This window comes from Oncorhynchus kisutch, linkage group LG3 (genome assembly GCF_002021735.2).
Source record: "Oncorhynchus kisutch isolate 150728-3 linkage group LG3, Okis_V2, whole genome shotgun sequence".
Classification (NCBI taxonomy): domain Eukaryota; kingdom Metazoa; phylum Chordata; class Actinopteri; order Salmoniformes; family Salmonidae; genus Oncorhynchus; species Oncorhynchus kisutch.
The window spans coordinates 38921853-38937605 of NC_034176.2; the positions used below are offsets into that span (position 1 = coordinate 38921853).

General features: G+C 40.4%; 1 protein-coding gene across 4 annotated transcripts in view; it reads right to left on the reverse strand.

Moving 5' to 3' along the window:
* Positions 1-975: 975 nt before the first annotated feature.
* Positions 976-15753, reverse strand: part of LOC109882492 (rab-like protein 6) — a 29091-nt gene continuing 14313 nt past the window's right edge. For 2 of the 4 annotated variants that reach the window (XM_020474614.2, XM_031805710.1), the window contains 10 exons: positions 13300-13440; positions 12980-13085; positions 12488-12591; positions 11809-12224; positions 10886-11027; positions 5332-5568; positions 4789-5095; positions 4343-4547; positions 3996-4054; positions 1152-3913 (listed from right to left, as the gene is read on the reverse strand). In XM_020474614.2, coding sequence (XP_020330203.1) covers positions 3722-3913; positions 3996-4054; positions 4343-4547; positions 4789-5095; positions 5332-5568; positions 10886-11027; positions 11809-12224; positions 12488-12591; positions 12980-13085; positions 13300-13440 — 1909 coding nt within the window. In that variant the 3' untranslated portion in view covers positions 1152-3721. Of the gene's footprint in view, positions 3914-3995; positions 4055-4342; positions 4548-4788; positions 5096-5331; positions 5569-10885; positions 11028-11808; positions 12225-12487; positions 12592-12979; positions 13086-13299; positions 13441-15753 lie in introns of all 4 variants that reach the window. The other 2 variants (XM_031805704.1, XM_020474606.2) reach the window with 2 other exon arrangements.

Sequence of the window (15753 nt, forward strand, 5' to 3'; positions counted from 1 at the left end):
TTTTTACTGAGGATTGGCTTCCGTCTGGCCACTCTACCATAAAGGCCCGATTGGTGGAGTGCTGCAGATATGGTTGTCCTTCTGGATGTTTCTCCCATCTCCACAGAGGAACTCTGGAGCTTGGTCAGAGTGACCATCGGGTTCTTGGTCACCTCCCTGAACAAGGCCCTTCTCCCCCGATTGGCTGGGCGGCCAGCTTTAGGAAGAGTCTGGGTGGTTCCTTCAATGCTGCAGACATTGTTTAGTACCCTTCCTCAGATCTGTGGCTCGACACAATCCTGTCTCGGAGCTGTACGGATAATTCCTTCGACCTCATGGCTTGGTTTTTGCTCGGACTTGCACTGTCAACTGTGGGACCTTATATAGACAGGTGTGTGCCTTTCCAAATCATGTCCAGTCAATGTAATTTACCACAGGTGGCCTCCAATGAAGTTGAAAACATCTCAAGGATGATCAATGGAAAACGGATGCATCTGAGCTCAATTTCGAGTCTTATAGCAAAGGGTCTGAATACTTTTGTAAATAAGGTATTTCCGTTTTTAATTTTTAATAAATTAGCAAACATGTCTAAAAACCTGTTTTCACTTTGATTGATGAGGAAAATGTTTTATTTAATACATTTTTGGAATAAGTCTAACGTAACAAAATGTGGAAAAATGGTCATGTGGTCTGAATACTTTCCGAATGCACTGTAGAGAACTTTTGACTTAATTTGTATCTCCTCTACTCGCTTCGGTCTCAGGTTCCTACGTTTGGGACATTCTTCGCTGGATTCTGATGCCTCTGCTCCCCATGGCGATCATCTTTTCTTACTGTTACTTAAAAAGTAAGTCCTTACAACCTCCAATCATGCAATGAGCCCAAATGCATCCATAAAGTACTGCTCTTCCATTGACAAATACTGGTCCATAACATTTTAAGTAACTAACTTCAACGCTTTCTCTCCAAACAACAGGAAAAGACCAAAACAAGGTAAAGTATGACATTAAAACATTTAATTCCTGAAACAGAATAGCAATTGCCATGTAGCTACTGTTATTCAACAGCTATAACATACACCTGGTATTTCTTAATTCAGAAGGAGATGGGAGTATACATGAACATCACTATGATCTCAGATCTGGCACAAAATAATCCACATACTGAAGAAGAGATAACTGAGCTGGAATGATGGACATTGCCAAAGGACACACCAAATGCTTAAGGGGTTTTCAATTCTATGCTACAAAACGAGACAGCCATTACAGCTTTTTACAGTTACACAAACTGAAGTACTGTACCTCAAGGAAAGGTATTAGTCCTCCTGGTGGTTACAAGAGCTAAGTGAAAAGAATCTAAACCAATAGTTTGTCGTAGCTTTCATGATTTTCATAATGGGAAAAAAAGTTAAATGCCATCTATGAAGAAATACGTTTGCATTTATTAGGACGAGCCAAACACAGGTTCACATCCAGTGAAAATATGGAAACATTTCATGGGATGAAAATAAATATCAATCGACCTTTCTATACATTATTTTCTTATTGTACAACATAAGCCTCATGCGCCAATTGGAAATTTGCTCTTAGCATTATTTTTGCCTCATGAACCACCCATTGAATGACAACAATAGACAATGCAGCAGTACTTTAGATTAATGCATAGTTTAAAATTTTGAAAGATACATTTTTACATTTTAAACCATCGAATGTAATCTAACGTGACAAGTATATAATACATCTAAAAGTCTGTTGTCTCGTCAGTTAATAAACATACCTTGTAATATTGTCGAAATAAAAGCTTCATGTACTGTATATCATTCCCGAATACCACCTGCATTTATTTTCTTGTCTGATATGAATTCATGCTGCTTTGAATGAAATTGATGGGTGTCTGTCATCATTACAGAATAGCATGGTATCGTTGCAATGTAAACAGATTGCAATGACTGCTTTTATCTGCAGTGATGCAATTACATACAAATTTTGGTGATGCAACTAGTCAACCTGCTTTAGCACACTAACACATGGGACATATGTATGTATACATTGGGAGCGGGCAATATAAACCTTATGTTTAAGTCAAACCAGATGACAATCAACCACATCGTACGCATTAATCAATCCCATTTGTATTTCCTCGTCAGGAAAATATGACCGTGATAAATAAATACCATTGATGAGAGTAGTATTAATGAAGCACTATAGTTGTCGACAAGTTTCAGTCCAAAAATAGCTGCATTCAATGTTAGTAGGCTGCCATTGAAATATCTCCAAGAACTACAGCTATTGCAAGTAATTGTATTTCAAATGGACATCTGAAACACAGGTAAAGTTCATGGAACCTCATGAGACAGACATGATAACGGTTATGTAAAGTTAACACAAGAACAGTAGGAGCCTTGGAATGCAGCAAAAGATTGAGAAAGACTATATATATACTAGCAGTTCAATATTTAAGTTACCTTATTGTGTAAGCAGTTTATGACTTTAGCAATCATTCATTTCTAAACTGGTATGAGTCCCATAACAACATAAATCAAGATTATTATCTAAAAGCAAATGTTGACATATATTGTCTGGTGTGCTGCCAAGATTTTGGTACTGGCTTCAGCAACAAACAAAAAAAGACAGTATATGAAACATTACAGTTCACCAACAGAAGGCACCAGACATATCACATCTGTCTGAAGCTACAACCTGTCAGTTCTGATGCATTACAGTCTTGACTTCCCGTAAGAACACTTGACACATGGTTGATAAGGATTGCAGACATGTATGTGTGTTGTATGTCACTTCCTTTTAAGGCATCTAATTAAAACACACTGAAATGTGTACTGAGGCGGTAGAAAAGGTGACAAAGGCTACATCCCAAATAGCACCCTATATAGTGCATAGGGAATAAGGTGCCAATTTGGGATGCAGACAAACTGAAAACTACAGTCACTGTAAAATGGTGCATTGGGGGACCTGTTCCATTGTGGGAGTGGAGGAGAGTAAATTATCAAATGGAGTGAGATAGTACATTGTCAAAATTAGAAAAAGTCAATTAAAGCAGCAAAACTTTCAACAACCATTACATCACTGAGTCGGAGAAACAAAACCAGTGGATCAAAGTAAGAGGACAATCTTCAATATGTGAAATATGACCATCAAGCATGTATATCCTCCACTATGTAATATCAACACTGTCAAGCAACCATCACTTTGCCATCACCATCACCAAATAGAGGACATCCAGACAAAAATGTTAGCCCTGCCAAGCCCATTTGGAGTGGTTCACTTCAGGAGAGCATCATTTAAAAAGTTCAAATAAAATAGTAAGCAAACACACATTTTATTAAGTTAAAAGTCAAATCTTTCCTTAGTGGCTCTACTAATTACCATACCCAGTAGTGATCATATAGTTTGTATCACACCACAGTGAGTGTCAGTCATCTCCTTCCTTTTTCTCCTCAAAGGTTGATGGTAACAAGATTGTATCTTCAACCTAGTTTCTCATCTCTTCACATTCAAAGACAATGTGTGATAGTGCTCATGGGAAATAATATTAACGCATCATACAGCCCCAGCAGAGTCTAGATTTTTGCCTGGGAATGGGTGACCATGAACCATGGGTATGGCTTGCGGATGCTGCTTGTGCACAAATTAATCTGGTTCTAGGAACCAAACAAGTTTCAAATGACAACTTGGGTTCCGCATCTCTATAGAGTCAAGGTCCAAAAATAAGGATGACCTGGGATCTAGAGTTCTTCATAGTCTCCGCCCTCTCTATTTGCTGACCCCTCCCCTCCAGCCAAGAAATCCTCCAAGTCATCCATTTTCTTGGTCCGAGATTTCTTCTTTTTCCTCTCTTTGTCATCTTCTGTTCCGGTCTCATCTTTCTCCTTTTTCTTGTCCTTTTTATGCTTCTTCTTGCTGCTCTTCTCATCCTCCTAAGAAAAGAGGTTTTTAAAACGTATGTCTACTACGCTGTATAAACACGACAGCCATATGAAAAGGCATCCACTCCCTTACCTCTTTGCTTTTCTTCTTCTTTTTCTTCTTTTCTTTTGCGGAGTGTTTGCTTTCCTTCTCTGAAAAGCAATTCATAGAATTTGAGAAATGAATGAATACAATGTCATTTTGTTTTATAATGTGATACACTTTGGTACAGTTCTCTGTCATGTGGATACTATTCTATGGCACTTGGTTGGATTCACTAGATGCCAAACCGAAGAAAACTGATTTAAACAGAGAAGGACCATCTAAACTCTTGTCCAAAAATAAACAATTGTTTTCATTTTACGTTGCTAAACTTTGAAATACAGTATGCACTAATGAATACGTCCCTGTTCTCTATAGATTTGTGGTAGTGGACTTGCCTTCTAGGTCCTCACTGCTGTCCTTGGCTTTGGTGGCTTCCTCCGTAAAGCCCAAGCCAAACAGGTCTGTCTCATTATTGCTCTGAAAGGAGGGCTTCAGGACCGGTGTGGGCTTCAGAGGCTCTGGGATCAGCGTGGCTGGAGGGATGTCATCATCTGACAGCTCCAGATCAGACAGTACTTCATCCCTGACTGGGAAAACCTCCTGTGGATGGATGCAGAGGGAAATAATGAAGTCCAAACTATTACAAATGCTAATATACATTGTAACCATGCATCCGAACCAAAAAGGCCCATCAAATAATTTATCGAAAATGTATTGGATATTTCACAAATTCAGCACTACATATTTTACGAGGAAAGTCATTTCAATAGGTTGACTACTCAATCTAACTATGATGACTTGTAACCTACAACTCTGAATAACATCCTTTTGACCTAGCCACCTTAGTTATCTTCTGGATGACTGCCTCCTCCTCAGACTCAAAGTCAAGATCATCCATCACGAAGGAGAGCATCTGCTCAGCAACAGGGGCCCCTGGGTCAGAGTCCGAGTCCACCCCAGGGGTTCCTCCCTTTTTCCCTCTGGGTAGGCCTGGCTGCTCCAGGGCTACTGCAGGTGCAGAGGTTAGGGTGAGGGTGATGGGCTCAGCCACCTGAGGGACAGTGTTCTCCAAGAGTTGGCCAGCAGGTGCCAAAGGCTCCGGAGCTTGGGGCTCCATGGCACGGGGCATTATGGACTCAGTGCACGGTCTAAAACAGAGTACAAAAACATCACTTAAAAACAGAAATGTTTTACTCTTGATGACAAGAGTCATCTTATAATGTATACAATAGAAATTAGTTTCTAAAACAGATGACAAGAAAAACAAAGAAATAGATAAGAACTTATATAATTCTAAATATAACAAAAGTTACTTAAATTGAAATGGTTTACTCTTGACAAGACTACAGTACATTAACGGATATGCTGGATATAAGAGGCTTACTTTTTCAGCTCTGAATCACTGTCAAGGTCGAGGTGTTCATCCTGAGTGACAGCAGGTACTGGTGGTGATATTGGTGGGGGCTGTGCTTCCACCTCCTCCTCATCACTAGACATAGTGAAGTCTTTACTGGTGAGAAGGCCCGGGGTGTTGGGCAGGGGCAGCGGGGGCTCCTTGTCATCTGGGTCCAGCTCATCGATATAACCTGCCACCATGGGGTTCCCTCTGTCCTCTCCATCACTGTAATATATGATAATAATATAATAATACATATAGTAAATATAATAACACTGTATATACATATATACACATATACACTGTGTACACACACACATATACATGGGAGTTGGAAATTTACATACACTTAGGTTGGAGTCATTAAAACTCATTTTTCAACCACTCCACTACATTGTGCATGGCACAAGTTATTTTTCCAACAAGTGTTTGCAGACAGATTATTTCACTTATAATTAACTATATCACAATTCCAATGGGTCAGAAGTTTACATACACTAAGTTGACTGTTGCACTTAAACAGCTTGGAAAATTCCAGAAAATTATGTCATGGCTTTAGAAGCTTCTGATAGGCTAATTGACATCATTTGAGTCAATTGGAGGTATACCTGAGGATGTATTTCAAGGCCTACCTTCAAACTCAGTGCCTCTTTGCTTTTCATGGGAAAATCAAAGGAAATCAGCCAAGACTTCAGAAAAACAATTGTAGACCTCCACAAGTCTGGTTCATCCTTGGGAGCAATTTCTAAACACCTGAAGGTACCACGTTCATCTGTACAAACAATAATCCGCAAGTATGAACACCATGGGACGTAGAGAGATGAACGTACTTTGGTGCGAAAAGTGCAAATCAATCCCAGAACAACAGCAAAGGACCTTGTGAAGATGCTGGAGGAAACAGGTACAAAAGTATCTATATCCACAGTAAAACAGTAAAACGTGTCCTTTCAGGACAAAACCTGAAAGCCGGCTCAGCAAGGAAGAAGCCACTGCTCCAAAACCGCCATAAAAAAGACAGACTACGGTTTGCAACTGCACATGGGGACAAAGATCATACTTTTTGGAGAAATGACCTCTGGTTTGATGAAACAAAAATAGAACTGTTTGGCCATAATGAACATCGATATGTTTGGAGGAAAAAGGGGGAGGCTTGCAAGCCGAAGAACACCATCCCAACAGTGAAGCACGGAGGTGGCAGCATTATGTTGTGGGGGTGCTTTGCTGCAGGAGGGACTGGTGCACTTCACAAAATAGATGGCATCATGAGGGGGAAAATTATGTGGATATATTGAAGTAACATCAAGACATCAGTCAGGAAGTTAGGAAGCTTGGTCGCAAATGGGTCTTCCAGATGGACAATGACCCCAAGCATACTTCCAAAGTTGTGGCAAAATGGCTTAAGGACAATAAAATCAAAGTATTGCAGTGGCCATCACAAAGCCCTGACCTCAATCCCATAGAAAAGTTGTGGGCAGAACTGAAAAAGCATGTGCGAGCAAGGAGGCCTACAAACCTGATGTAATTACACCAGCTCTGTCAGGAGGAATGGGCCAAAATTCACCCAACTTATTGTGGGAAGCTGTGGAAGGCTACCCGAAACGTTTGACCCAAGTTAAACAATTTAAAGGCAATGCTACCAAATACTAATTGAGTGTATGTAAACTTCTGACCCACTGGGAATGTGATGAAAGAAATACAAGCTGAAATAAATAATTCTCTCTACTAGTATTCTGACATTTCACATTCTTAAAATAAAGTGGTGATCCTGACTGACCTAAGACAGGGATTTTTTACTAGGATTAAATGTCAGGAATTGTGAAAAACCGAGTTTAAATGTATTTGGCTAAGGTGTATGTAAACTTCCGACTTCAACTGTGTGCATAACAGGTAGTCAGCCTGCCACGCAGTCTCCTTGTGGAGTCAAAACTTGACATCGATCCTAATTAATCGGCCACTCCGATTAATCGGTCGACCTCTAATATATATGTATGTCAAGTTTTAAGAACAATTATGGCCGATTACATTGCACTCCACAAGGAGACTGTGTGGCAGGCTGACTACCTGTTATGCGAGTGCCGCAAGGAGCCAAGGTAAGGTGCTAGCTAGCATTAAACTTATCTTATAATTTTTTTAAATTCTTAACACAATCACTAGTTAACTACACATGGTTGATGATATTACTAGTTTATCTAGCTTGTCCTATGTTGCATATAATCGATGCAGTGCCTGTTAATTTGTCATTGAACCACAGCCTACTTCGCCAAATGGGTGATTTAACAAGCACATTCACAAAAAAGCACTGTCGTTGCACCAATGTGTACCTAACCATGAACATCAATGCCTTTCTTAAAATCAATACACAAGTATATATTTTTAAACCTGCATATTTAGTTAATATTGCCTGCTAACATTAATTTCTTTTAAGTAGGGAAATTGTGTCACTTTTCTTGCATTCTGTGCCAAGCAGAGTCAGGGTATATGCAGCAGTTTGGGCCGCCTGGCTCGTTGCGAACTGTGTGAAGACCATTTCTTCCTAACAAAGATCGTAATTAATTTGCCTGAATTTTACATAACTATGACATAACATTGAAGGTTGTGCAATGTAACAGCAATATTTAGACTTATGGATGCCACCAGTTAGATAAAATCCAGAACCGTTCCATATTTCACTGAAAGAATAAACGTTTTGTTTTCAAAATGATAGTTTCCGGATTTGACCATATTAATGACCTAAGACTCGTATTTCTGTGTGTTATTATATTATAATTAAGTCTATGATTTGATAGAGCAGTCTGACTGAGCGGTGGTAGGCAGCAGCAGGCTCGTATGCATTCATTCAAACAGCACTTTCGTGCATTTGCCAGCAGGTCTTCGCTGTGCTTCCAGCATTGCGCTGTTTATGATTTCAAGCCTATCAACTCCCAAGATTAGGCTGGCAATACTAAAGTACCTATTAGAACATCCAATAGTCAAAGGTATATGAAATACAAATGGTATAGAGAGAAATTGTCCTATAATAACTACAACCTAAACCTTATTGAAGACTCATGTTAAAAGGAACCACCAGTTGTCATATGTTCTCATGTTCTGAGCAAGGAACTTAAACGTTAGCTTTCTTACATGGCACATATTGCACTTTTACTTTCTTCTCCAACACTTTGTTCTTGCATTATTTAAACCAAATTGAACATGTTTCATTATTTATTTGAGACTAAATTGAATTTATTGATGTATTATATTAACTTAAAATAAGTGTTCATTCAGTATTGTTGTAATTGTCATTATTACAAACATATATAAAAAAATTGGCCGATTTATCGGCTTTTATATATATGTATATGTATATATATATATATATATGTGTATATGTATGTATGTATGTATATTGGCCATCAAGGAAAACGGTAATATATATATACATATATTCATATATTCAACGCCGATACCGTTGAATATACGGTATATATATATATATATACACACACACAGTGGCTTGCGAAAGTATTCACCCCCCTTGGCATTTTTCCAATTTTGTTGCATTACAACCTGGAATTAAAATAATTTTTTTGTAGGTTTGTATCATTTGATTTACACAACATGCCTACCACTTTGAAGATGCAAAGTATTTTTTATTGTGAAACAAACAAGAAGTAAGACAAAAGAAAACATTAAACTTGAGCTTGCATAACTATTCACCCTCCCAATATTTTGTTACAGCCACCTTTTGCAGCAATTACAGCTGCAAGTCTCTTGGGGTATCTCTCTCTCTATAAGCTTGGCACATCTAGCCACTGGGATTTTTGCCCATTCTTCAAGGCAAAACTTCTCCAGCTCCTTCAAGTTGGATGGGTTCTGCTGGTGTACATTAACCTTTAAATCATACCACAGATTCTCAATTAGATTGAGGTCTGGGCTTTGACTAGGCCATTCCAAGACATTTAAATGTTTCTCCTTAAACCACTCACGTGTTGCTTTAGCAGTATGTTTAGGGCTATTGTCCTGCTGGAAGGTGAACCTCCGTCCCAGTCTCAAATCTCTGGAAGACTGAAACAGGTTTCCCTCAAGAATTTCCCTGTATTTAGCACCATCCATCATTCCTTCAATTCTGACCAGTTTCCCAGTCCCTGCCGATGAAAAACATCGATGATGTTCTCGGGGTATTGAGAGGTGTTGGGTTTGTGCCAGACATAGCGTTTTCCTTGATGGCCAAAAAGCTAAATTTTAGTCTTATCTGACCAGAGTACCTTCTTCCATATGTTTGGGGAGTCTTCCACATGCCTTTTGGCGAACACCAAAAGTGTCTGCTTATTTTTTTCATTAAGCAATGGCTTTTTTTCTGGCCACTCTTCCGTAAAGTCCAGTTCTGTGAAGTGTACGGCTTAAACTGGTCCAATGGACAGATACTCCAATCTTCGCTGTGGAGCTTTGTCGCTCATTCAGGGTTATCTTTGGTCTCTTTGTTGCCTCTCTGATTAATGCCCTCCTTGCCTGGTCCATAAGTTTTGGTGGGCGGCCCTATCTTGGCAGGTTTGTTGTTGTGCCATATTCTTTCCATTTTTTATTAATGAATTTAATGGTGGGATGTTCAAAGTTTCTCTTGTTTTTTTATAACCCAACCCTGATCTGTACTTCTCCACAACTTTGTCCCTGACCTGTTTGGAGAGCTCCTTGGTCTTCATGGTGCTGCTTGCTTGGTGGTGTTGCAGACTCTGGGGCCTTTCAGAACAGTATACATACTGCGATCATGTGACAGATCATGTAACACTGAGATTGCAAACAGGTGGACTTTATTTAACAAATGATGTGACTTCTGAAGGTAATTGATTGCACCAGATCTTATTTAGGGGCTTCATAGCAAAGGGGGTGAATACATATGCACGCACCACTTTTCCGTAAAACATTTTTTTGTAATTCTTTGAAACAAGTAATTTTCTTCATTTCACTTCACCAGTTTGCACTATTTTGTGTATGTTCATGACTTGAAATACAAATAAAAATCCATTTAAATTACAGGTTGTAATGCAACAAAATAGGAAAAACACCTAGGGGGATGAATACTTTTGCAAGGCACTTTATATGGTACTTTAATACAAGATGACACAAAAGAAGGAATTTCAGTAGAAACTTCAGATTAAATTCTACGAAAATTAGAGAATGCTGGAATACTCTTTGGTTCTACCCCCTAGAATGTATAAAATAACAACTATCTATTAAATGAAACATTGTTTGCAATTCTTAAATCCTCTCTTTCCACAATGAGAGGATTCCACAATGCTTCCACAAATTTTTCAATGGAAGCATTGAATAAATAGAGCCATCTGAGAACTCTCACCACAGATGGCCTGCTCCAGATGGTACTGTGTGCTGTAAACATAGAGCATGTTTTCCAGCAGGGAAGGAAATAAACCGTGGCAACACAGACCACGTTCTAAATGTCACCCTATTATATAGTGCACAAATCATTTTTACCAGAGCCCTATGTGAATAGGGTGCCATTTGAGACCCTTTCAGGGATAAGAACCCCTACTCTACCACTACTTACCTGTCACTGTCCAGTGCAGGTTGGGGAACCTTAACTTTAGAGGGCAGGCTGTCCTCCAGGAAGCTTTTATCCAGACCCTCGTCTGGCACAAAGTCATCCACACTCTGAACATTAGCAGGACACACGGGGGCAGGCTCCGGCTCTGAATACAGACAGCAGTGATCAGAAGAGCCTTTGATGTGTTCCAAATGAAAACCTATTTTCTCAGTGCACTACTGTGTTTTGACCCTGTTCAAAAGTATTGCACTATATAGGGAATAGGGTGCCAATTGGGACTCCTCATTTGTTATTATTCAACAGCATAGACTTACTTACACTGACATTGTACAGTATCAGGCCTTACTCATCTCATGATGATGGTTTACATGAAAACAACACAACATGAAAACAACACAACAAAACAACGCAGCATCATGTAAGTGTGACTGTCTGGATGTAGAGAGCAAATAGGCTAACTAAACCCCCCCTTCTTAACTCTATTGAGATAAAAGATCAATTATTTACTTCCCTCAATATAAAGTGTTGTTCCAATGGCAGGCAGGGCAGTGATCCTTACAAGCACTTCACAGAAATCCAATCATTCATGAAGATATCCTGTGACTAATACACATGTGTATAACATGTGTATAACATGCATAGTCTAGTCCTTATCCGGGCATTTAGGATAAAATATGGGACAAAACAAGCAGACAACAGATTAAAATCAGTGGGTGGCCGTCCTGACTGGAACATCGCCTCTGACTGGAACATTGGTCATCATTTTTTGTTAATTTCCCGACGATTCTACATGTTGAATTTACACACATACAGGTACAGGTGATCGCCAGCACTCCGCGGCCACCCGCTGCTTTTAGCCGTTCGTCTTTGCAGTGTTTATTTGCTAAAACGGAGTAGCGGAACACTGAAGCACCAACCAGACTCACCTGGCATGGTGGCAGTCACCTCTGGGGCCAGGGCGGAGCCAAAGAGGCGTGAGATCAAGCCACGTTTCTGAGGAGGCGGGGCCTGGGCAGGGCCTGATGCTGGGGGGAGCGGTGACGGTCCAGGATGCTCAGGACTCTGAGCCTGCCTCAGAGTGGGGGATTGAAGCTCAGCTGTGGGGGAAACCATCCCAGCTGCCAGGACAGGAGGCGGAGGAGAAGGCGAGGGCGAGGGGGCCTGGAGGCCGGGGACCTGGGCAGGGATGGTTGGTTGATGAGGGGTGCCAGGACTAGAGCTGCCAGTGGAGGCCCCGCTTGGAAGAACGGTAGGGGACTGGGAGCCCGAGGAGGGGCTCCGGCCGTTGGCTGGACCAGGAGAACCATAGCCTTTACTGCGGGTCTCTATGTTCTCCAAGAAACTGCAAAACAATGGGTGCTGTGCTGTTAGTACTGGCAAAACGGTGCTGCATGAAGAAAGCAAGAAACATCTAAAAACGTGGCTACAAGTGTTAAGGATCAAAACAAACTGATACACAGAGGGAAAATATCGCTGAACATGCCAAACAAACTGATACACAGAGGGAAAATATCGCTGAACATGCCAAACAAACTGATACACAGAGGGAAAATATCGCTGAACATGCCAAACAAACTGATACACAGAGGGAAAATATCACATTACATTTCATAGTTTTGATCCTCAGTCTCCTGCTGCACGGTGAGCTCCTCCAGAGTGGCGTCCATGTCTAACTGGTTGGTCTCGAGCTGCCGTAACAGAGTCTCCCTCTGTAGAGATCAACAGGGGGTGGCTGGGAATGACTGACCATGAACCAGAGCACTAACACTCCTTTCAAAAGAAAAAAGAAACCCTTTCACAGGGTGTGCCCGTGGTATTTCTGGTCAGACTTTCCCGACCTTCACGAAATTCATTGGGGAGGCAGGTAGCCTAGTGGTTAGAGTGTCGAGCTGACAAGGTAAAAATCTGTCGTTCTGCCCCTGAACTAGGCAGTTAACCCACGGTTCCTAGGCCGTCATTGTAAATAAGAATTTGTTCTTAACTGACTTTCCTAGTTAAATAAAGGTTAAATAAAAAAATATATTTAAAAATAAGACAGTTATGACAGTAGCAAAGCTATACATTTCACAATACAATGTAGTCTAAGCTAGAACTAACCTGAAGTTGCAGGAAAGGAATGTTGAAAAATCGGTGTAAATATTTCAAACCAAATCCATTCTTCATAGAGGCTTCAGCGTAGTGAATATAGGAGGAACCCATGGGTCTGCAAGAACCATAGAAACCATCAGTCAAGTATATGGACACATTAACCATTGCAAAATTCTGGTAGCTTTACCCCAATTCCGAAGTGTGCTTATTCCCTGCTGATTCCAGGAATAATCCAACAGGGATTTCTTCAGGACTCAGGACATTTTGGTAATGTTATCACAACTTTTTAACCCTAATAAGACTAAAACAGAGAAAGTTAAATTCACTACCTATTCAGATTAGCGATAACCTGGCGGATGTCATCAGGTAGAATGACACGGTGGTCACCCATGTCCCTGTGGTTGCCTAGGACACACACTGGAACATGAGTGGGTACTTTGGGCAGCTCTCTCAGGATGTAGTTGAATGTCCTGCAATGACATAAAAAAAAGAATTCAACAATTTATAGCTACTATTGTTTATCCATAAGTGAGGAATTAAAAATATGGGTGTCTCCCCATACTTGGCCCAGTATAATTGTAACCTTTTTCACATTGTTCTGCTTTTGAAGCTAAGCAGTTAGAAGCCAGCCAACCACTGTGGGCTTAGTGGTTAATAGCCACACACAGGTTTACAGAAATCTAATCCCACCCATGCACATTGTTTAATCAAAGCTCATTGATTTGTTAATTGAACCATGGCTATGTTCCAAATGTCACCTTATTGCCTATGTAGCGCACCACTTTTGACCAGAACCTTATGGGCCCTGGTCATAAGTAGTTCACTTTGTTGGGATTAAGGTGCCATTTGGGATGTACTCCATGTTTATATGGACAATACTTTTGCTGTTGTTGCTATAAAGTATATTGTCTTTCAACGTAAAAACAAAGAATAACAGTACAAACAAAACATCAAAATTGGGGAAGGGGAGGTCTCCAAAACTGTTCTTGAATGTCCGCCATTTTCAAGATGATATGTAGTGGAAACCTTTCAGAACAGAGCAGTATATACTACGAAACAAGCTAGATCTACTTGGGGGTTTTCTAAAGCTAACCAGCTTCAGTTAGCTTCCCATTCCAGCTCAGGCGTCGTCCTACTACGACAGTGGATATTGCTCGTCTGCCTGCGGTTAACTGCAGCAGGCCTGTAACAGCGTGTGCATGTCGCACATGGCTAGTCGAACACCGAACTCTTCACTGAGACCATGCTGAAACGTCAATCCAAAACCAAGTCAGTGACAGATTTGAATTTGTGCCGAAATCAAAATGAAAGAAAAATATTCTTGCAAATTCAGCGGGCTATGATGTGGAATAGGCTTTAAACAGTACTGTCTTCATTTTATAATGTATCGTTAATACAGTCTTTGATGTGCTTATCAATGCACGAGCACCTTTCCCCCACTTCTATCACTCCTTCTGTGGAACAGCTTGCTGCGTTGTGGCCATAGACATAAATCCATTGAAGGGCTTTGGATCTTCCATAGACAAATATTCCATTGAAGGGTTTTGGAACCTCTAAACCTGGCAATTTTACTGTTAAAAGCATGGGTACGCTATCGCCGCTAGTCTCGATTTGAATCAGAACCGTCATTTTCTATGGGTTATACGTCTATGGTTGGTTGCGGCTGTCATTTGCCTTTCGCAAAAGTCTAAATACAATCGCGCAAAAAACGCAAAGGTTGGAAAGCAAATGCTATCATTACTAAAAGTGTCATGTGATGGGTATTTTAACATTACTTTTTTTTTTACACACAAAAAAACATTTTATTAATAAAACCTTTTAAATCAGTTGTCTTCCTTAAATGAGGGGTATGATAACACAATCTTTGAGAGAGCTATCTGAGCAGCTAACCAATCGCTGCAGCTGTACACAGCCCATCTGTAAATAGCCCATACCTCATCCCCATATTGTTTTTTTTGCACACCAGTATTTCTACTTGCACATCATCATCATTCGCTACTATGGCTTATTTATTGCCTTACCTCCTCACGCCATTTGCACACACTGTATATATTAGAGGTCGACCGATTAATCGGAATGGCCGATTAATTAGGGCCGATTTCAAGTTTTCATAACAATCGGAAATCTCTATTTTTGGGTGCCGATTTGCCGATTATTCTTAAAATATTTTGTGTATATTTTTTAATACCTTTATTTAACTAGGCATGTCAGTTAAGAACACATTCTTATTTTCAATGATGGCCTAGGAACGTTGGGTTAACTGCCTCGTTCAGGGGCAGAACGACAGATTTTCACCTTGTCAGCTCAACCTTACAGTTAACTTGTCCAACGCAATAACGACCTGCCTCTCTCTCATTGCACTCCACAAGGAGACTGCCTCTTACGCAAATGCAAGTTGTAAGTTGCTAGCTAGCATTAAACTTATCTTATAAAAAACAATCAATCATAATCACTAGTTAACTACACATGGTTGATGATATTACTAGATATTATCTAGCGTGTCCTACGTTGCATATAATTTGACTGAGCATACAAGCATACAAGTATCTAAGTATCTGACTGAGCTGTGGTAGGCAGAAGCAGGCGCGTAAATATTCATTCAAACAGCACTTTCATGCGTTTTGCCAGCAGCTCTTTGTTGTGCGTCAAGCATTGCGCTGTTTATGACTTCAAGCCTATCAACTCCCGAGATGAGGCTGGTGTAACCGAAGTGAAGTGGCTAGCTAGTTAGCGCGCGCTAATAGAGTTTCAAACGTCACTCGCTCTGAGCCTTCTAGTAGTTG